Source organism: Varroa jacobsoni, unplaced genomic scaffold (genome assembly GCF_002532875.2).
Source record: "Varroa jacobsoni isolate VJ856 unplaced genomic scaffold, vjacob_1.0 contig00068, whole genome shotgun sequence".
NCBI classification, from domain to species: Eukaryota; Metazoa; Arthropoda; class Arachnida; order Mesostigmata; family Varroidae; genus Varroa; species Varroa jacobsoni.
The window spans coordinates 101077-124515 of NW_019214405.1; the positions used below are offsets into that span (position 1 = coordinate 101077).

The following is a 23439-nucleotide window of genomic DNA, read 5'->3' on the forward strand; positions in this document are numbered from 1 at the left end:
GTATGCATTATTCATGTACTTATTTTTTTATGAGCTGAGCTTCTCGGAACTTTTAAGGCAACATAAAAAACGAAGTAATTAATCCCTTTGAGTGAAGTTATAGTGTTTCTATGAGCCCTAGAACTCTAAACAAATATTGGTGTTCTGCTCTCGGCTTGAGCGCCCTCTGGTGACTAAAATTTCCGCCGCTCGGACCATAGTACGATTCGTAAACAGGACGACTTTTGGCGCGTTCGAGAACGACAGCTGGTTTCGAATGCTTAATTGGCCGGATGAAATGGTGGATAGAGAATTCCCGCTACAATATTCAAAGAAGTGACATCACAGAGTGTACCTTTAATTAGCTTCACGATTTAATAGAATACATGTAAGACAATCTGTCTGTGCGTGCGTTCACTTTTGCCATACATATAAAAATGACAAGCAAATACAGAGCATTTTGAAACTTGGAACAGCAGTAGAAACAAATGCGTTGTTCGACTTCAGATCTTGCGTGGACGTGTTTGAACACGTGAAAAATTTAAATAATTTACGGAGTAGACAAATGGTGCTGACAAATCGAATATTCGGGTTTTTGGGGGCACAGCCTAACAGCAGTTTGCTCTGACGTGAACATATAGTTGACGTTTTTATGGTAAGTGTTCACTCTAGAGGTTTCATCGACATAGTCGGTGAGTTTGATGATTCATTATTATAAGAAACTTGAATGTTGTTTGTAGTTGAGGTTGAAATGTCGAGTAACTGTTCCATGCAAGGATACCACGATAGACCTAGAACGTCGTCAACGAAAATTCAATTACAGTAAGGTTATACAATAAAAACAGAACAAGGATAAGCTATCGTTCGACTATAAAGCTACCACATCTACGAATAATTCGTCAGCTTCACAACAGAAGATCGTAGTTACTATAGAAATTTGACAAATGCTATATTCATTTCGCCACGCTATAATAAATATGTGCAGAACTCACTTAAAGCTTAGTACACTCTTGTTTACTTTTTATTATCGTTATCATACGAGTTTAGTTCTGTTGTTTTTAGTCGACGTATGAACGATTATTTATGACCGTCTGCCATTTTTATGGCAATTCATTTACTCCGCTGATGTTAAAGTCTGGGGTGCGAGAGTCTATGACGTCTCAACAAACCAACTGTGACAGTATGTTGAGATCTGTGTAATTTTTCCGTAAAGTTGTCGAAATTTTCAAAACAAATGGTAATTTGTACAAGCAATGTCTGGCGAGTATGATCGATGAGAAAACGCCAATTATAACTTCTGCATTTTGCCACGGTTATCCTTGCAATGTAAGGTCGAGCGTTATCATGCAATAGGTAACGGTTTAGCTTTATTTACTAACCTTAACTGTTTAATGCAAAGTTTTTTCATCGTCTCTGATTGTTAAAAACACACTTTAGCCGTAGTTGAGAAACCCGGATTCATGAGGCCATAGTGAAAAACACCTGCATAGATTCCTACATAGGCAGCTACGTGTGCTCTTGCAGCTCTACTTTTGCTTTAAGGTGACGTTCAGTTGCATCCGTCCACTGGTATGACCATCTATATATCATTCACCACGGTTCACGATTCTATGCAAAAATGGATCACAGTTGTATTGTGAGAGCAAAGTGAAGCAAGCGTCTCGGCTTTTCACTTATGACCCTTACTCAAACCAGGCGGCGGTAACTTCGCCTTTAATCGAGGTGAACAAATATCACGTTTACATACATTGAACCTGAATGTTAACACCCTTACAGAGACACCCATCACAGCTCTCAGCTTCTCGTTATTTATTTCGTTCATGAGGTTCATTTTGAGATTTCAAAATATCCTTTCCGGGTTTCCTTTAACCTGTGGTTTATGGGCAGTCTTCACCGAAACAATGCTCACTACCGATCGCCTGCTAAAAATCCGAGTGATGATTTACGAGTAAACGGCCTCAGTACATGTGCATCTGCAACACAAATAGGTGTGGTGGACGTTCATGCAGAGAATCGTGCACTCAGATTTGGGTGGGTAAACTTTTGGCGGGCTGTTTCTTGTAGTGAGCATCTTCCTGGTACCAGACGAAAACCAATTCTTTCTGAAACAAAACAAAAAGTCTTGGATAATGACAGTGCGTCGTTTTTGAAATTTGCGCGAATATCAGTTATTGTCTAACCTTTCCGCCGTAAACAAATGTCCACTAGAAAGAACTTCATTTGTTACCCGAAAACAACGTTTCATGTAGTTTTTTAAAAACCCGAGGAAGATTTTCAGGAGACAAACCAAAAAAATTTTGAGTCGATTTTAGATTTAAATGGCTCAAAAATTAATGAAGAGACCAATTTTGACACGCTTAGATTTTTAATAGAAAAATTTATAGTGGTTTTAAAGAAATTCACATTAGATGCTGATTGATGAATAAGCTCCAGAAACTGCTTTTACTTTTTTTTTTGGAAAATTTAAGCAGCATTAGTCGGCTACCAGCTCAAAATGCAAATCTGTTGGAGTTTTTTGTATTTAACGTATTTGACACATCTACTTACTAATGTCTTTTGACGCACGCTTTCTGTTGAAAAGTTACTGGTATATTAAGGCAGAAGTATTTTGAAAATGATTAGTTATTTTAGGTCCCAAATTAAAATTGTAGTAGATTATTTGATTGAATAAGCACGGTCGCCGCAAATAAAATCTCTAGCGTACATGAAAAAATATCAGTTTTTGTTTAGACATAAACAATTCTCATCTTAGACCCGCCATCTTGTATATATATATATATATATACTATGGAACTATATTTAGGCTTTTTGAACAGGCGATTGTATTGTAGCCCCTTCGGGTGCTATATCAATAACTAGTAGCTCTAACAAAGCCAAAAAGTATGTTGTAAGCTGTTCTTCAAGTTCCATTAGATATCTTCAAGATGAGTACTACTCCGCCAGCTGTATCAAGCCGGATGGCTCGATACAGATCTTGTAAGAAGAAACGGTCACCAAGTTCTTCGCAAGATCTTGACAGCTCACCCGAGTTGACGACCGCTTCAGCAAAAAGAACAAAGAGAAGTTCACCTCCGGGAAAGAATTTAGCTCAACGAAATATTAATTCAAAAACATCATCTAACAAGAAAAATTCATCGCCGGAGGAACCAGAAGAGGCAGGAAAAATCCCAGTCACAAATATACGGTCACTATCGAGAACTAGTAATCGCACCCCCAAGGGGACCGACACAAAGGAAATAAAAGAACCGTTTCTTATCGGTGTCAGCGATAGAAATATTCAACGATGGGAACGGCCAGATGTTGAGGAGCTTTCACAAAGATTTAGTGGACGACGGTCAAATAGAGGTAATTTTAAAAATATTAACCAATTCAAACTGTTATTTGTTTGAGCTAAGTTTAAGAGTTGTGACATAAACAGCAGTGCAAAGTGTCAAAGGCGTAACTCTTGTGCACTATTGCTATACTAGTTCTTAAATTAAAACTATTTACTGCTATTTTTGTACAAGATGAGCATTTAGAATTTAAACAAGAAATCTTTTCGTTTATAGTGTTATCGCCTCGAAAATAGAAATGACATTTTATGTCAAACTAATTTTGCGTTAATACATTTTGCCGTAAAAGTAACGATTTAGCTTTAAATGTTAAAATTTGGAGGTATGCTCCCTAAAATTTTATTCCGTAAAATTTATGTCCAATGTAATTTTATTCGCCTTAGCAGCAGTGAATGGTGACGTGAATCCGGACAACAGAGTGAGTGAGTTTGAAGGATCGTCAGCTTCTGCCAACATTTGGAGCAACGATCTCCTGGCGGCGACAAACCCCTGTGATGTCGTTCTCGTCGGCGACGACGACAGTCTACTAGGGCCTACCTTCATCTATCGCGACGCCTGGACACTCAAATATGCGTGAGATGCATTTTGGTATCTTAAGGTTGCTTGTTAACCGGCGTTGTACTGCCAACAAGCATACATCAGTGCGCCAGTTATAATTTGTTGGTCATTATTGGCGTTTGTGGGTCTGTTACCCTCTATGTATTTTATACTTTTGTCGACCAGCTTGAGCACTCTTCGTCTCTTATCGATATTGCAGGCCAAATACATTTGGAACGTTTGTGGGAAACACGACAGCTGTGGGAAAACTCGAAGCTTGGCTTAGAGAGTGGCAGGACCCAACACGGAATATGAAAGTTTCGACTGAAGATGCCAATTATCAGGTTTACAGTCGTTTTTTTTTTCAAGAAATAGCTGATTTCAAAAGGTTTAGCTCAGAGAATCAATATCGATACTTTCGAATTGTATTTTTAATGTAAAGAGAAATCTGTATTTTTAATGACATCCCAATGAATTCGGTTCAACGATTTTCGGATTCATATATTGTTTCAAAATTATTAGATACAGTGAATGTTGTACTTCTTGATTAATAAGTCGTATATTGTATTCAAACGCATAGAGGCATTTGTTTGTTAAATTAATACCATGTTTTTTTTTATCCCGTTCCTGTTTCGCCTCTCCTGTCAACACAATTTTACGGTTCATCATCGAACCAGTCGCAACAGGACGCCGTCTCTAGTGCGTTATTTATCAGAGGGCCACCGGGAGTCGGGAAGACAGCATTGACGTATTACGTTGCCCATCGGTTGGGATATATGGTTAATATCAACTTTAATTATACTATTCATAGCACAGAGAGGAATCTTCGTTAGTGCTTACGTTTCTTGCCGAATTGTTTGTGTAGCGAATAGTTTATATCATGCAAAATAATTAAATTTTGTATATGTTGTCAAGCAGGTGATCGAAGTAAATTCTTCGTCAGAACGTCCTGGCCGTCGAATTCTTGCAGATCTTCAGGAGGCAACACAAAGCGCTCACGTTGAAGGAACTAAGGTATCGGCCGGAAAAAGTATAACTAGCTTTTTCAAACCCACACTTGGTGGATTGCAGGGTGCCCTCACATCAAGTGACCTCACAACCCCCATTTCGGCGATGGTAAATAGAGTAAAGGTGACGAAGGGAAAGAAGACTCCTGTTGTTAATCCTAAAGGGACACTGCAACATTTCTTCACTCTAAAAAAATCACCAAACACTAAACCGAGCACAGATAAGGAAGAAAGCAGAGAGGATAGCAGTCCTGAGGTGCAAACTCTAACATGTGAACCTAAATCATCTATAAAGACCTTTTTTAAATGTGACAAGAAATTTAGTAACTCAGTAACATCGACAGCAACAGTAGTTGAAATGAAGCCTTCGTTGAGCCCAGTCATAGAGACGGAACAACCAAACCACTCGAAAATGGACAAATCTATGAAGAGTCAAAAAATCAAGTTCTCGAAGAACACCATTATCTTGTTTGACGATGTTGACGTGATTTTTGAAGACGACGGTGACGAAGGCTTTTGGATGGCTTTGGAGACGGTGGTGAAAAACTCAAAAAAGCCATGCATCCTCACAGTTACTCAGGGTTATGAAAGTATTGCGAAACGGTTTCGGATTCTGCAGAACGCACCGCTTATAGACCTGCGTCGACCAGACCCGGTAGAGGTACATTGTTTATCTGTAGACATCACCTAGATAATGGCCAGTGTGATGTACTGGAAAGGCTCGAAATAATCATAATAAGCTAAAAACGATTCTCTGGAGCAGAACACGGTAATTACGATTATTAAGTTAATTCTATTATTTAAACAGGAAATTCACAGAAACAGGAAAATAAGCGTATTACTTATCCCGTTTAAAGCAATGCTTAATGGCAGTACCAGTTGCAAAAACTGGAAACACTTTATTTAAAGTATCCCATGCGTCATGTTTGCATTGTTATCCATTTTATACCCATTGTGCTTCTAAATTAGTTCTGCATTATCCAGGTGGCGACTTTGGTTAAACGCGTCTGCGAAGTGGAACAACGGGACCTCACTGACTATAATGTCGAATTCATGTGCCAGTATCTCGCGTCCGATGTCCGGCGTTCTCTGCTTCAAATGGAATTTGAGACGATCTCGTCCGGCCTCACACAGACAGTATATCCGGCGAATAAAACCTTCGGTGGACTTCTCGATTCAGGGTTATATTTTTATTTATTATTGTTGCAAAACGACAATTAGATTTTGTCCATGTTTTTCCCTTGGCCGACCCTTGACCAGTAGCACCTTATCATTTCCGACCCCTATAATACTACTATTAAAACTACGGAATGCGCGCTCAGCCTTGTAGCCACGCACCTTCTTGAAATGGAATTTAATTTTTCCAGAAGAACGTTGGATAGTTTTATTCGTTTCAGTCAATACCATATTTGTTTAAAATAATTGATTAGATAGACGTTTCAAGTGTCCATAAGTGCAGAATTAATTTGAATCATGCATAACTTTATGATAACCCAGAATTGACTATCATACTGTCCTCTTCGAATAAGCCGGTGCTATGTGTCTTTCCATTTAAATTACTTTTATTTTTCATTTAATTTTCACAGGTTTATTGACGATGCTTTAGCTATACAAATGGCATATAAAAAAGTTGGCTTTAACGCTTTATACGCCTCACTGGAAGACTGCTTGCCATTCCAATGCGATGACGCCAATTCTGCCGATGTCGGTACAACAATGCCCGGGAGCTCTGATACAGCAGAAACAGGTAGAATTAGTAGACAGAGAAAAGCCTTTGAGGAATCAACGCTACGTGATTTATCTGAGATCTTCGATGAGCTTTCACATTGTGACCTTTACACGGGGACTCTCGATAAGATGGGCCAAGAGTATCTGCCATCGTATGAAAGGTATGATCACCGAATTAACTGTGTAGCTAAGTGAATTTATAGTTTTTGCTGGTCTAGATTACCCGAGTAATTCGCTGATCGTCATAGGGTGAAAAGCCAAACTTCGTTACGTGTAGTTGTTAACGCCCAATAGAAACGCTCGATAGATATTGCTTTAACGTAACATTTATTGCGTCGCTCGTACTCTGTAATACATTTGCAGAGCAAAACGTTGGATGGAGCGCCATCCAATGGAAACTCAGGATTCGAACCCACGAATGGTCGAAGAATTACTCGAAATCGAAGCTTCCGTATTGCTGAAAAAAACCGTCAAACCCATCAATCGGATCACCGAAAGGTAAGTATTAACAATAGTGTTAGAATTCGTACCCAATTCGATTACCGTAATTTGATTATGTTTCGCATTTTATTGGCATACACTTGAAACACTGCACGACATTTAATCTTGTTCAGCGGACTTTGCTAAATAGAGTTTTAGCCAATTTAGACATTATATTTTCGAATGGAGAGAAGGCTATGATGACCATAGAAGGAAAGTGATAATGCAGAAGAAAACGTTTTCATTAACGACACGCACCAAATCGTTTGTGCCTCTTGTCACCTAATCTATTAGTTGTATTGACTCGCTTAGAAAAGGTTCTCGCCTAGGATATAGGGAAGCAGCTGATTAAAAATTAAGGCTGATTGAAGGAGAAACGCTTGTGTACCGAATGAAGGTGGCGATCTGCGTTGCAGTGCGGAAAGATAAATGTCAGGAACTAGCTCAGATATCTGTGTTATACTTCATCAGAAATAGCACATGACAGAATGCAAACTTAATTCGTTCGTGTCATCGTTTACTTCGAACGGCAGGTTCGGATCACTAGGGCCAACTGAACAGAAAGCTTTTCGCTTTCTGCGCATCTCTAGCACATCGAGCTTTCATAATATCCACAAGCAACTAGAAAAGGTTGGTATGACTGCGAAAATGAAGAACGAAGGAATAAAGCGGAATTGCGATTAATTCATATTAGGTTAACAAATTGTTTGCTTCTTGCCTATGACATTATAACTTACACGTATCAAAGAAATACTAATAACAATCGACACTATATTTTTTAATTGAACATATGCTATTTTTGTTGAATTTAATGATTGCGGGCGTTGACAGGTGCGGAGCCGCGAAACCGCTCTGGAGGATGTCCTGAATGTGTTTGCCAATTCGCGGCCCCTTGCACGCGACTATCTGGCATATCTCGTACGAATTTGCGAAGCCGAAGAAGACCGGCGAAAAATGCCCCGCAGAAGCGCCAATCGTTTTGTGCACTACCTTTCTCAATTAGGTATATTCCAAGGCACCGAGAAAATCCAGCGAATTGCGAATTTCTGGAGAAATGACGATAATAAGGCAGAACCTGCTCTCGTATGACCGTGTATATTAGCATCGTTAGAAAGATGAACAATAGTATTCTAATAGCCGTAACAAGTTTTAATGGTAGATAAGACTCTTTCACATCAATGAATTGTTTAATGAACGGGGTCAACTGAACAGAACGGAAGCCTCTGCTAAAAAAAAGAGTTCCAGTATCCATAAAGCGTTTGAAATATTGAATTGAGACGAATAATCCTATCCGTCTAGCTGTACCTAATAGCGAGAACCATCTTTTGTGTATTGAATGTCTAATAACTTTGTGATCAATTTTTTGTGGATTAAAAGCAAATCATACATAAATGATACAGTATAGTCTACGATGTATAATGTAAATAATGCGCCATAAAAATAGAAACGAAATTCGCTTGGTAGAAACATCATCCAAGGACGTCAACCTCACTGCATGGTTGCATATTTTTCCAGACAAAAGTGAATAAACAATTTCTGTTAAATATCTAATGAATAGGATATTTTCAACGTAATTTTATTAAAAAGAGTTGTTGTAAACCTATCACCTCTTTGTTTAGTTTGAATTCAGTTAGTTAAAACTATGGATTCGTCAACCTAGGGCGCTACGACATGTTGCTAACATGATTACCATTGCATCTCTTCGCCATCGTAACTTATTCAGCGTGGTCCCTATTTCGTTACGGCCTTTGACCCTTGGATATAATGGCTTCAACAGCTAGCTTTAATATAAACATAGGACGAAAATTGTATTTAAAAAGGAGGGAAATGAGGCCGGACCTTTTAGACTTTTTTTTTTTTGTTTCTTATATGTGGGACACACAATAACCTTAACCTAGTGAGTTCTATGGAAGATTTCTTCCCCAGGTAGGATTCCATTACAGTAAAACGTTCATAGAACTATGCGTATACATACATTCGCTTCGATGTTGGGTTGTTTGACGGACACGCGGTCAATAATTTGATTAACCAGAGCAGCGTTTAGTATTTGATAAATCACAGTGCTTAGAAATTTGTATTATGAATGTATATATGCATTATACAGTAATTATTCTGCTATGTATAGTGCCCTTGTGATCTATTAGGAAGGGTCCAATAAGTTTAATTGTTGTAGAATTCGACCTATTTTTCCATCGAAGGAAGACCTGTTATAAGCAGTATTTTCAAATTCAAAGAAAATACCTATAGTAAACCTATGCTGAAAATTTACTATCAGTTACTCAAACGCATCTATTGGCAAATTAAGAAACAAGCATTTTAACTTTGGGTTAATGAATATGACATAGAACAGGCCAATACAACCATGACTTCGAAAAAAATATTAGAGAAAAAAAGGCACAAGAAGGTAATACATAGGGAACATCTTCGACCTATTTGCGTTGTGAGGTGCTTGGCTGACCGTTGCATGATCGACTTCGAAAGGAAGCGTCGAATTTTATCTCTAAGCTCTTATCTATCTGTAAAAACGGGACGTTGTGAAAATGTATTTATATGATTATGGACTTCTGTCACTATTGTCTGACGCTGGCAAAGGGGAGCGTAACATTTTCAAATGGAAAACATCAACATGCTGAGAAGACTGTAATCATCGACATTGTAACGTCGAGGGTCAGAACCGCAATTTAAGGACATTTTATATCTAGTTGCCGCTTAACACTTCTACTGTTCGGTTTAGACTTAATGATATTAAGTTTACAGCGACTGCTTCGAGGAGTGGCAAATGTGCGACCAAGATGCTTATTCGATGGCTCAATTTGACCTTTCATTCAGAGAAGTTCATCTTCCAGAAGGTGTCGTCAAACTCAATAAAATTTAATATTGCGACTGAAAGAATTAACCACCGCAGTTCAACCTATGGTACTTTCGCTTTACAGTTCTCACCTCAAAAATGCAATAAAAGGAAAATAAGTGAGCCAACAAACATGCTAAATTTCTTCAAACATTGCAGGAAGCATTGCTTACCTTACGCGGAAATTATTAATTCAATTTTACAAATGTTTTGCAAAATGAGATACTTGTGTTCAACATCCAGCATCTTGCAACTTTTCAGTCAAATAAGAAATGGAAGTACATGGCGTCATCTGCTTCTTCGTGTTTTTGCGCGATATTCTGCCCCTCGTTGATCGGTTGTTGTTACGTCGTAGCTCCAATTCGCTTTATGGCTGAAACGTAGATTTCAGTTCGTTCTTTTTGGCCATTGTATTATAGGAAAAAAACTTGCGTCAGTGTGCGCAGCTTCAGTAGGATTAACTTCATCTTTGCAGCTGATTACTACTCAGATCATTATTGTTGCAAGTGCGTTATATATGTACATACAGTATTCCCTCATGGATAGCGGGAAGTTTAATGTGGTGTAGTTGTACTTCGTTTATTTGGTAGTAGATGTCTACGAAACGTTTGAAAGGTCAGTCAGTACCTTGGTATCGTATACAAGGCTATTTAGTGCAGGCTATAGTTCGTACTCAGCTTTCTCATAACAGTTCTCAAGGAGAATGATTAGGTATAATACTCACATTAACGAAGTGGAAAGTTCCCTTTACCTTGCCAAGACAGTTTCCCAGCTTCACAGCGAATGTTCACTAGCTCTTCTTTGTGCAGATAGGTATCGAACTAAATTCCGATTAAAACACCAGTCTGGTGGTCTTTAGGGACCACATTCAGGTCCATGACTTTCTCTATAGTTCTAGATGTGCTGAACTTGAGCACTGGATGGAACGTTAGAACATGTCTTATTTTAATATCGGTGGAATATGCGCTAACCAGAATTTGGAAGGGCTGATGGCTCTGATGAAACTTTGGCCCATGCTATAGAGCTCAACGCCAGCTGCAACTCAATTCCCTCTCGTTTCTTCATAAACCTCAGTAAATTTTGCACAAGATTCACCTTTCCAACTATTTAGAACTCATAAAGAAACGGAATTCGAAAACTTCGCTAGTGAGAAACTGTCATCTGTATGTGAATGAAGAAATTAGTGAGTCACAATCACACTTAATGATGATGACTACTAAATCCTTTGTAAGCTGGTTGTTTCTTATTGGAGATGAAAGAGCGAAGTTTCAAAAAGGGCGAAGCTTTTAGAGCCCTCTTCGACAAAGGTAAACCGAAGATACCTTACAATAGAATAAGGCTCAGCTTATTACGAAAAACACCAAGAACTTAGAGATTTGGGGGACGCGTTAGCTTAAGCATTAAACTGCTTCCGGCTGATGAGATGGATTTTTTACCTAAGGCCAACACTTCAAATGTGCTCTATTAATAGCGGTTAGAAATCGACCCCAAAAATAATTACACAAGCCATACTTGACGGCCAGTCAGTAAAGTGAAGTTGCGTAGAGTCCGAACGGAACCATCGTGATGTCGACCTAATGTCGCACCTTTCAGTATTGGCGCTTGTTCCTTATCAGTATAGCAAACATTACTATAATTGCCACAATTGTGACGCTGATGACTTGCTCATGATCCTAAACACGGGTTTTCAATTGTAAGCTAATTGCAGTGGCTAACGTTATCGGTCTGCTTTAAACTGTGCCCTTTAAATGTTGAATGCTTAATAAGGAAGTATCTGGCCTTGGCTCAATGCATAAGGATGCATGTGACTTTATTTATATAGGACAGTTCGCCCTGTTAGACCTAATAGTGCCTCAGTCGTTACGGATGTCTGGAACGAGTCGTTCTAATAATCGCCTAAATTTAGGAAGCCCACACGACCTAAATGACACCTTAATCAGACTATAGCATTATTTTTGATCATGGCTTTCTCATCGTGTTCGGACCAATAAGCCATTTCTGAATTGTCCTAACCATCATGTCCATCAATATATGATGAAAAATTTGTTTTTAGACCGCGGTGAAGATGGTGCGGCACTCGGCAACGCTGATCAACTACACGTAGTTGTAATTTACTTAGAATAAAAATGGTTCAATTGACCATTTCACTACTGGACGCTTTTATAGACTGACAGTTATAATTAAAATTAATAAACTGAATTGTTTATTACGCGATTGCTCAATTGCAGATATTATAACTTCAAGCTCCACCAAATGCTGAACTACAAATATAATGATATGCAACGAGTGCTAAGACCATTTTTATTATAGATCTATATAGCTTACGCTGTACTAGAGTGATTAAGGCTTTGAAGCGGCAATTTAAAGATGATATCATACATTGTCTATTGCTGTCTGTTGCTTATTGGATTTAGAGAACTTGTCAAAGGGTAGTCTGTACCGGGTAGAAGCTATTGGTCTTAATAAACGCTTCATTGAAATCGAGCTCTTATGATGAGCATTTTTCTTCTGCTTCCTGCAGAGCTTGAGATGGGTAGAACTTTAGTTCATAATTAGACTAAATGAATGGTGCTTGATACAGAAAGGCAACGTTTTAGTCACCAGCGCGGAGGCGGTACCACGAGTTTTTATACAGCAGTAGCCCATATATAGACAAACATATTAATTGCAATGAGACTTGTAGGCTTTTTGCGATAGGTTACGACAAATGATCTGTAAAAATCGTTGGTAACGTGATGTTCGGCCAGCTTGGAGCTCTGGCCATCTCCAAAGAGGTGGCCAGAGCTCCAAGCTCGAAGTATGCGTTATGGCACCTTATTTCCAGCAAACTATACCTCTATATATGTGTACGTATGATGTTGCCATATATACCAGCAACAAAAACAACCACGACAATAACGATTCAGCATATGATCACTGTGAGCTCACTCCATAGAATTCGCAGCGGCGTCAGTTAGCCTCTACCGCACTATACCTGCGCAGCGAGCAGAATTCTGTGGCTACGCAGTCCTGCATCACGAAACTACTTTCGCTCGGCATTGATTAGGACGGCAATAGCGGAACGCACAGCCCTTGCCCCTCTCTCTTTTTGTCTTCCCGCTTCTACCTGCTCGATCCGCAAGCGTACCTAATCCCCTAGTCCAGATAGTATGTAACCGTCTGGTCCCCTGCTTAGTCGATAGGCAGTGTCATCGTGGTCTGTCCTGGACAGCTTAATGCCTGCAGTTTATGATTCAGCGGTAGCGGTCCTACTATTGCCGTTTGCTGATTTAATTCTCTGGTAATGACCTTCTACCTTGATCATGCATCCACTAGCTGCTGTTGGAAATAGTTGAGCAGGTTTTTTCAAACAATCATTTATTGAAACTTTGCAGCGGAACGCCTGTGCACTCAGACAAACCAGTGTGGCCAGTAGCAACGGGAATAAAATTCCATAGTAATTTTCTACTTGACTGAACCACCGCTAAACGAGTGTCGGGAAAACGGGCAGGCAAATACAAAAACGACATCGCAGAAGATCGTACTGTAAGTGCTGAGAATTTAAGTGCAAGCTATGCGAAAGCATGCTAAGATGCTATGAGATAGTCTGATTTTATTACTATAGCTTGTTGATGCATACAATCTTTTTTACTGCAGCGTGATGACGCTACGCTGTTGGTGCAGCGGTTTAGATCATAAAATCTCCATCGTTGTAGAACTAGCGTTGCCATTTGTTTGAGCTGACATGAAGATGGATACATATAGTAGTAGGCAATATATGTAGATATATGGAATGAAAATGACGGTGATTTCTTCTGTCATATAAAAGAAGTGGATAAACGCAATATAAATTAATTTCGAACAGACATTATCTACAGAACGAAGCCAATTTTCTCTTAGTATGTACGCCATACATTTTACATATCAATGAACAATTGATTGAGTTATCTACATTGCTTTTGTTTATGTGACAAAGCAAGCCATATGCTCTCTGTAGTTATACGTATTCTCTAGGTAAGCATTGCAACTTACTGTCTTAATATTGTCGTTGTGATTGAACATTCGGGTTCTTATATTTTGTCACAATGCATAAAAAGATTAGAACTTAGCAGAGCAGCGGAAGTTAGTCAGGAACGAGAAAAATTATGCGGATTGTCGGTTAAGGACGAGGCGTGGAAATGTATAAATAAATACGAGTCTCTTTGAAAAGGACAAGGACTATTACGAGCAACCCTCTGTGAGATGTGCGCAAGATACAAACAGTGATTGTCGTGATACACGCAAGCTATTTTGCCAAATACTTTCTTAATAATACATCGAAATTATCAAGTACGCTGTCATTGTCGGATAATAGTCACGCGATAGGGTACTTTTTGCAACCATCGTTCCTGATCGAGCATAAGCAACACAGTACCTATATGTTTTTCTTGTCTTAAAATTTCTCGGGCTCTGTTATAAATGCTTACCGTTAACTTATCAATACCAGCGCTGACGAATCATAATAACTGTCGTTAACTGTTCTTCTAGTTGTTGAAGAACATTTCTTTGGGTGCTGTTTTAACGACTGCGAAAACTCGAATGCGATGTCCGTACTTGGTCCCTTCGGTCAATCTGGCCCCTTCTATTCTCCTTAACACGTCAGATTAGACATATATTATCCGCGTTTACAGTAAAAAACAGGGTTATCGGAACTACGGTTTTCAGCGATATGAAATATAACATCTGAGTCTATTTGTTTGCTTCTTGTAAAAACGACACATATTAAATTTAATAATATTTAGATTAGAGACACGTCGTGAGTGCATACATTAGCAATTTTACATTTTGACCACCCCTTCTCCCGGTGTCGGAAGTGTGGAAGCCCTGGCATCTGAAACTGAATAAGATTACCTGATCTGTCTTTATGGAACACTAACAATGATAAGCTACTGAAGCCAAACAAATGCTTCGAGTTCTACGTTCGGTTTTGCCCCTGAGCGTTGCCTCAAGTTGCTGACCCGTAGCGTGACACAAAGCCCACACCCGCCTTTAAACCCAAATCTCCTCGAGTATTTCTAAGTTCAGTAGGCAAGTACTATTATCGCAACTAAGTACCACAAGCGGATACCAGATATTAAATGAGATTGTAAATCTCAAGTATATTTTCGGTAATCCTTGCGGTGTAGCGCATAATCCTGCCTAAAATGAAAAGAACCTGGTACAATGAAACCTCCTACATAAAAAAAACCTAGTCCGATCTCGTCAAGTATCACGACAACTTGCTCGTTTGCTACGAAATTTCCAAATAATTGCAATAGCGTCAGATGGCTATCCAGAGTCCACAACCGATCTAAGATAGAACGAGAAAGACTTTAGCTTTAGTGTTGCCTACGAAACCAGCTTAAGAGAACGGTGACGACTCACCCTTGAGATTACTACTCAGGTTTGACAGTGTCTCGTTTTATGACCGAGAACCATTAAAATGTGGACGCATTCACAAATAGAACAATGCGGCTCGAGCATTGTATCCTTCGACGTTCGAGCATTTGATAAATTCACTTAGACTATGTTTGAACCGTGAATCTACCAAATGGACGTTTAGTGCATCGGAATTAAAATTAAGCACCGTAACATATCCGGCCGCATAGGCATTAACTAAAATCTCTAAAATCTATACTTTGTCAAATGTGTGTTGACAACTAACACCATAAAGTCGAGCATCGTAGTTGCTTACCCTAAGTCTTTCACTCAAGTACATACATATGTGAGAGACATTAACGGCCTTGTGCATCGTGGAAACCTTTACATTACTGAGAACTCTTGCTTTTGTTTACGTATCACGCTGGCAAGACCTATACGAATAAAGAAGAAACAATACCAAAAAAGAGATTGATATTGAAGATTCAGGATTCGTTAGCAAATCAAATGAGGATTACTATAAGATACGTAGCAAGTGTAAGCCTATAACGAACGTGACTATGTTTTTAAATTCGACGATACTGTAAGGTCTTTGTGCATAAAGAAGCTGTTTCTATTTTCTAAATCTAGAACTGAATGCTTTAATTCAAATATTCGAACGAACTGGCGCCATATTTTAAATTTTGTCATAAGCACAGCAACGGCTCTGCATCGACTACATCGAATGAGCAACGTCACTATTTATAATTGAATTTCATATCAACTATCTGCCTATAAGATATTTTTGCTACTGAATGCAACCAGGTATCCCAAGATTATATAATCTGTTAGTTCGCCGCCGAGCGACTGAGTTTGGAACAGTTACCGCGACCGTGGTCAGACAAATGTAGTTGTCTAGATTAGGAAATATCGATTACCAAGTTACAATTAACTGATGGATGATTGAACGCTGTTCGCCACATTCTACACGAGTGAAAAAGCCAAAATCACTGGTATAAACATGACACGCATTGCTTAGACGACTTACAAGGAACAAACAATACCAAATAACCAATACTGTAGAAGCAACATGAAACAATTCGCGACCTCAAATACACAGACGACATGGTTTCTTTGCAGATGCGGTTAACATAGAATTCAGCTTAAAAGTTTATTGTGTTATATAAATCAGGTCGAAAATTTGTATTCCGAATTTGGTGATCGATGCTTTTGACATTATTATTATCTATTGTGGTTACTGGCGAATGTGTCACGATGAGGTTTATTTTCGATAGGCGTACGTATGTTTAACGCCGACTTAGAGTAGGCTTGAACACGGGAAAAATAACCGACCTTATTTAATTGTTATTATGTTTTTTTTTCAATCGCAAGTTTTAACGGTGAATCCTAAAACGAGCTACATTTACCGATCCTAACGCTATTCCGACTAAAGACATAAATCACTTATTTTGACTGTTTCAGTTTTAGGCTGGCGTTTGTAGGACTGTTTTTGATCTTAGAGATAAGATTAAGCTAGTTGAATTAACTCTATGTCTAGAAACTCAGCAGCCTCTTAACTATTCGTTTGCTCGGGCGTGTTTCAATTCCTGTACATGTATATTTTTATTTTCTCTCAAAATCCGTGCATAGACTTTTCTTATATATTCAATACATATTATACCTATTGGCACGGTAGGATTTTTTTCAGAAATAATGCATTTTTGCGCACTCTTATCTTTATTAAATCTCTCCAAAGTACGACACTGTCGCAGGGCTTTTCTTGTTTCCTGCTGACACATCGCCAGCGACAACACCTTGGTATTATAAATGCAGGGGTTTCTGCGATGTTGACCTAGCACACAGTCACTATCTAATTCATAATAGAGCCATAGGTTACGCCACAGGGCAGCGACTACTATAAGGATATCCTGCGTACCTATCTGTGTTGCTTGTTATTACGTAATCTATATTCCAGCGAAACCAATGCACTCTTTAAAATAAGCCTAACGCCACTCTATCGAGTGGCGTTGCAATAACATCGTCGTTGCTGTTATTTTTTTCAACACAGAGACTATGTGAAAGATCTAGCGGTCAATTTTTGCTATAAAGAACTGGGTCCTGCATACCCGTAGGTGGTCGGATATCAGTGCTATAGAAAGTAGCCTGAAGAGGCTGAGCCTTTACAAATTCGTCTCTGGCAAAATCAGATGTCAAAATCAATCGGCATGTTGTATGATGATCATACATTCAAATTCGGAACTAGTGGTAGAAATTTTACTTTAAATGTAGCGTCAACTGACTGATCACACGACTACGGCATCACTCCATATGCTGCGCGTTTTTGTCTCTGATGCGTTTGTTGACCGAACCTTATATCGTTGCCCAGGCACACGCTGTAAAGGGAACGAAAGCTGCATCTGGATAAAGACTGGCATTTGAAAGAAATTTTGGTTGTATGTAGCGCGTTTTCTCAACGACGCCAAACAATTAGCATATTTAAATTGGGCTCGAATAGTAGGTCAAAAGACTTAAAAAGGCAAGGGTTTCAGAAGGTCAAGAAAGACAAAAAGACATGTAAGCTAAAAATATAATAAACTTTGAGGTTTTTCTGGATAGCCCGACTGATGATGAATACTCTTTTTTCAAAAACCGTTACTGACCTTTATGCTGAAATTCTCAGGTCATCAAAAATGGCCCTTTGTGCAATCCTGTAGGTGAATCTTCAGATTCCCTCAGTTTAATTTTTATGCTAAATTTTCCGCTTTGCCCGCGTGAAAATCTTTTTCGGCGTCAAAAAGTGATAATTCAGTCCGGACACGCTCCACGCGATTCTTTTAAAATATCGTAGAGTATGCTATAATGCGTACGGTACCTCTGCTTGCTTAGTTTCCGTACATATAACTAACTATGCAAAAAATCGCATAGCCTGCGCGAACGTATTCAGAGGAACGCGGGGTGTTGTCGTCAAGTATGCGCACTGCAATGGGTGGTTTCGTCAACGATCTTGTTTTTCCTCGACGTTGATGTTTTTGGTGACTTCGGCATTAGAACAATAAATGATCGAGCAACATTTTATGTCGCTTCGTACCGTAACATAGTAATATTAGTGATAATTGAAATAGCAACGGCATGCGTTTATTATGTATATATTACGATGCGTTTTGTGGTGTGTCTGGTGCAACTGAATGATAATGTCGTGCACTAAAGGGCCAATCGGCAGAGCGAAGGTTAGACATATACCGTTATTCAGATAGACAATAGGTTAGCAGGATGGCGCACGAAGAAGCCATCGAGTACACCTGTATCCAATAGAATTTTGACGATTTCATTCATCATACAGCGACTGCGAATATACAGTCATACTTTACAAGTATTAAAATAAACCATTATGAGAATTTCACTTAAAGACCTAGTGAATGATATTTCTTTACAATATAATTCAATCTCTATATGATATAGAGTTCAGAGAACGTCTGTAAGATATATCCCTAATTGATATGCTAGCATATTGATACCAGCGTGAAACGTTGGACTGTTTGGCCTGCGCTTTCTGACTGCCAGGCACTATGACCTATCCAAGGGTGCAAGGACGCTCTTGAACGCGTTTCCTAAGTGCTGTTTACAACTCATTGTTAAGCCGTGTTTTTGACGTGAATTAGTCAACGCGACGTCACATTGCAGCAAAAAAAAAAGTCGTAAGGCTAGATTCTCCCAGTAAGTCCTTTTAAAAATATGTCATTGTGTCATACACATCGCTCATGAGCAACCTATATACATGTTTATATGCGGTGGATTATAAATGTTAGCTTTTCGATAGTCCTTACGACAACATAATTTTTAAGTGAAATTCCGTTTACGTTTTCGCACCTTTGGTAAGCACTCGGCCAAGCATGGTACTCCCAAGGAATATCGTTTCCGTGCTATTTGTTTGTACCGTTTACTATTTTTAACATCTATATAAACAATTCTGAGTTCAGCAAATTAGGCATATTATGCATTACTGCAAGTCTAAAGGGACGTATTTAATTCTGAATACTAGATTCAGTTTAATGGATATCTGTCTTGAAAATATCTTAAGGATAGGGTAAAGGAGAGACAATGCATCTGTGCGCCGTTTGCCGTCGTCAGGTGTACCCCACAGAGCAACTGCGGGTACTCAACGAGCGTTACCACAAAAGCTGTTTCCGCTGTAGTGCATGTGGCCTCCTCCTGACTCTGCGCACCTATATATCACGAGAAAGTGTCCCATTTTGCCAGGCTCACGCGCCACCACTGCGATCATCGGCAATCGTAGACACGCCCGTTATGCAGGTACTTTTAGATGCATAATATATATCTAGAACTTTAGATACTTAGACGTTTTCATCGGTATCCGTACTCTAACGACTAATAAAAACTTAGTTAATATTAAAAGCTTTACGGATCATGAATTGAATAGACGGCTATACGTAAGTTAGTCGAACAATTTTGTCTGTACGAGTGAGCAAAAGCATAAATAGATGACCTAAGTGTGTGTGTGTGTATATATATATATATGAAGAACTTTATTAATATTCCGCACAAGACCCATCCTTTAACCTACATACACATGCTTGACTGTATGTAAATTCGCTACTTTGATCACCGTATATTTACGTTTATATAGCTTACGTTTTAATATAACCTTTCTAAAGGAATTGAGTATGAGGCTAGGTCTGTAAATTACGTAAATCCAAGGCTCAATGCGATTGCATCATATATGCACCTGATATTTATGTTTTTTCGTCCTACCGCAGGTGGCTGCCAAAAGCCAGCAACTCGTGTCGCAGTTCCACTACCAGAGGGATCTCGAGGAAGTCATTCGGGGGCATGCTCTATCGGTGCGTAGGAAGTGGGTAATGAAAACTTAGAGATTCTTTCAAGCATTCGCTCCGTCGGTTATATGGAATATTTGTATTAGGCCTTAACAAGGTTAGCACACTTGGTTATTCCTTCTATATGAACAAGTCCTCGGAATAATCTCTTTTTGGTATGGAATCAAAGACTTGACCTCAATATGACTCTAACTTGGATAGGTCGTGCTGTGTCTTTTTCCAAAGTACTTTAGTAATGATTCTTTAATTACTTATAACACTAATATTATTTTATTGAAAATTTTAGATTTAACACTTTTTTTTGCCAACGTTAAGATTTAAACCAGTAGGCCAATTAGTTATAATTACCACGACGCCCGCACAGAGATGCGCATCAGCCACCGTACTACTGATGATTATGATTAATTATATTTATAGTGAAATATATCTGAAATTGACATTGTAAAGTTTTTATCGTCCCGCGAAAATAAGGGATGAAGAATCCATTTGAGTTTGTTCTAAACATTGTCTTTATATGTCATTACCTGATATGATACACACCGAGACAATATTTAGGACTCGGTTTATTAAATTATTCAGTTTTAGCCTTTCAATAAAATAAGTCACATTATCATTAACCTTATCTAAATAATTATTTTCAAAGTATATTTAAAAATATGAATGCTTTCGGACGATAAAGGTGGTTGATGACATAGAGACAATGCGAGTAAAGAAAATGGGCAAACTTATATCTGACGTTTCGTACACGGGAATCCTTCGGCGAAAAAAGAACATGGAGGAAAAGCGGGAAACTACAGAACTGGTCAAACGGCAGTCGTCATCCTCATTTGGTTCGTAACGGCCGCCATCCCTCGTAAGCAGGCAAACTTGATATTGACTGTATGGTAATAATAGTAAGTGATACAAGAATAGGATTTTTTCAGTGTCTTCTAATTTTTTTTAGGATTTCAGACTTTTGCAGAGATATTATTAGGCATTCAAAGTAATTTGTCTTTTTCTCCAGGCACGACAGCACTTTTGTACAATGCTTTTAACGGACGTCCAGTAACATTAAGCAACATTGAGCCGAACCAAGAAATAGGATCCATCGCCGACTTCGAACCTTATTACGATGAAGATGAAAAACCTATTTACACTTTGACTAGATACGTGTCTGGTTCCAGTTCGAATTGCTGGCGGAATCTCATTTATCACTCTAACGGTAGAAATGACTCTATTTGACTTAGCCATACGTACTGCATTACCTTGAGCATACATTATTGTGTGTACGGCCGAAGATATAACATTAATCTGATTCGGTCTACAGCACGTAAATGATTTAAGAAATAAATTCTGCTTAATGGTTAAATACAGTTACCAACAAAATAATATAAATAAAAGTTGCTATTAGCTATAAAACATCTATAAGACACAACGTTGAGTCTGTGCGTGCTTCACGATTGAATTTTGTAGGTTCAAACACATGTGGAGCGCGTAGCGTCGATAGCAGCACACCTGAATCCGATGGATCCTCACTGTTGCCGTCGCGACCTACGTGCGTATCCACGGGTCGAGTTTATCGTGCTGTATATGCTTACGACGCTCAGGATCCAGAAGAAGTCAGCTTCGACGAAGGTGACCTTCTCATTGGTGAGCGTTATACCACTATATTCCGTAAATGTTTATGTTTAAAGTGTACATCCATACAGACAAGGCTCCGTAGAATCAAATATGGCTTTTCGTCTCTAGAAAGACAAGCCTTGTAGAAAGCCTGCGACAGCTAAGTTGTAGAAATGCAGCCATACTTCTGGTTGAGGGCAATATTATGTGCGTACCAACATTTAATCATTATGCTGTAGCAGTTTACTATATAGGCCCGGCTCTCTTAAATTAAATTTAATGTTAATATTTTGTGAATGCTTTATCACGCTAGTCCTGTTCCGTGTATTCCTCTTGTATGTCTTCTAGCTTACATTGTCTAGGTTGATCTTGTTCCGACAGGACAATAAAACATGCCACGAATCTTAGTTTTGTTCACAACATTTATTACATTATTGTAACTACGAGTAAGTGGTATTTTAGACTAAACTGAGAACTTCATTGACCTGCGTTACTCTACCGCTATACTGTGCCTCCATGCTAACTGGCAGGTGAGAATAAAAATGGTAAGCTTTTATTATATTAAAAGCAAGTGTCTTATTTTCTATGATCATCTACAGCACATAAACTCTATCAAGCTTAAGGTGTACAAACTTATAACTGGTCTTATGGCCTATATATACTGTTTTGGTTTATTATGCGTCGGTTTATAGTCATACATCATCAACCTGCTTACTAAAGTCGCAGGCAGATTTATGGCTACGCACTGAACGTCAGCGATGTTCGTTACCATAGAACACGTCACTAAACTTCAGCGATATCATCTAAAATAGCTTTTCAGCCCAGGACGTATTCCTCAATACTCATAGAGTTAAAAATGTACATGAAATATTTGCAGGCTGCACTACGATCCAGTCCGGATGGACAACGTGCACCGTTCAGAGAACGGGCCGACGGGGGCTAGCTCCAGCGATCTACATCAAACCCGTATGAGAGCAATATTCACAAGTTTTTCGAGCGTCTGTCAACAAATTGTCATTGCAACAATGAAGGCACACGTCAGAATTGAAGTTTCCGTATGCCAAAGTGTTGTTCTCGTTGTTTTCAGCCTTATTTCATGGCCTATTCTATAAATGTTAGGGTATGCAAGCAAACATATTCCTTAAGAAATTTAGTGATTTCTTAAGGAATATGTTTGCCCCACTGATAAAGGTACTATTAACTGAAGTCAACGTTAAGCTCTGTCTAATATTGATATTTATATGCAATGGGTACGTCAAATGCAATAATAAATCGAAGACGTATTAGGTGGATGTGCTACGCCCCCGCAGGCAAAGCACATAAACGGTGCGTCGTGTGCCGATGAGCACTTGACTTATTCTCAAAAACTGTCTTTTTTTAACTTAATTTTATGGTAAAAAAATTTATTATAATAATAAAAATTCATAATAATAACAACATTGTACGTTGCCTTTCGTTACAACTAGGTGCGTGAAAAACTAGCTGAATTCGTAATCGTTCGCAGACACGTAAGAGTTGCTAAAACAGATATGTAATTATACGAACAAAAACTACTTTTCTACATGTTGTTTTTATTAAAGTGGTATACTATGTAAATTATTTGAATAGTAAAGTTAAGTAATTTAGAATAACGGCTTAAATCGTTTGGCGCCAAATGCCTCCGTTTGCATAACAATATCTTCTGGGATAGACATCTTGTGCAAGTCACAAGAAACGAGTAA

The 23439-nt window shown here is 38.7% G+C and overlaps 2 protein-coding genes and 1 long non-coding RNA gene across 14 annotated transcripts; 2 read left to right on the top strand and 1 right to left on the bottom strand.

Annotated features, from left to right (window-relative positions):
* Positions 1 to 166: 166 nt before the first annotated feature.
* LOC111270735 (uncharacterized) lies at positions 167 to 16057 on the bottom strand. Its single transcript, XR_002686443.2, has 3 exons — positions 15604 to 16057; positions 1359 to 2081; positions 167 to 298 (listed from the first exon to the last, which is right to left on the bottom strand). It is a non-coding gene; the product is annotated as an uncharacterized LOC111270735 (long non-coding RNA).
* LOC111270726 (uncharacterized) lies at positions 294 to 8614 on the top strand. Of its 5 annotated transcripts, none has more exons than XM_086972596.1 (11): positions 294 to 634; positions 2884 to 3324; positions 3695 to 3884; positions 4069 to 4192; positions 4526 to 4627; positions 4767 to 5516; positions 5840 to 6036; positions 6442 to 6744; positions 6947 to 7081; positions 7597 to 7693; positions 7895 to 8614. In XM_086972596.1, the coding sequence occupies exons 2-11, from the start codon at positions 2904 to 2906 to the stop codon at positions 8150 to 8152; spliced, it is 2577 nt and encodes an 858-aa protein (XP_086828722.1). In that variant the 5' UTR covers positions 294 to 634; positions 2884 to 2903; the 3' UTR covers positions 8153 to 8614. The 5 variants fall into 5 exon arrangements, with proteins under 5 accessions (XP_086828722.1, XP_022706842.1, XP_086828724.1 ...); XM_022851107.2 differs by having other exon boundaries at positions 4767 to 4862; XM_086972598.1 differs by having other exon boundaries at positions 3698 to 3884.
* LOC111270731 (LIM and SH3 domain protein F42H10.3) lies at positions 13050 to 23157 on the top strand. Of its 8 annotated transcripts, none has more exons than XR_015315055.1 (9): positions 13050 to 13191; positions 13286 to 13436; positions 19350 to 19577; positions 20042 to 20125; positions 20799 to 20949; positions 21123 to 21320; positions 21572 to 21748; positions 22181 to 22248; positions 22596 to 23157. XR_015315055.1 is itself a non-coding variant. In XM_022851113.2 (9 exons), the coding sequence occupies exons 3-9, from the start codon at positions 19365 to 19367 to the stop codon at positions 22688 to 22690; spliced, it is 933 nt and encodes a 310-aa protein (XP_022706848.1). In that variant the 5' UTR covers positions 13050 to 13191; positions 13286 to 13436; positions 19345 to 19364; the 3' UTR covers positions 22691 to 23157. The 8 variants fall into 8 exon arrangements, 6 of the variants coding, with proteins under 6 accessions (XP_022706848.1, XP_022706849.1, XP_086828728.1 ...); XR_015315056.1 differs by having other exon boundaries at positions 22181 to 22263; positions 22596 to 22783; XM_022851113.2 differs by lacking the exon at positions 22181 to 22248 and adding an exon at positions 22249 to 22263 and having other exon boundaries at positions 19345 to 19577.
* Positions 23158 to 23439: the final 282 nt, after the last annotated feature.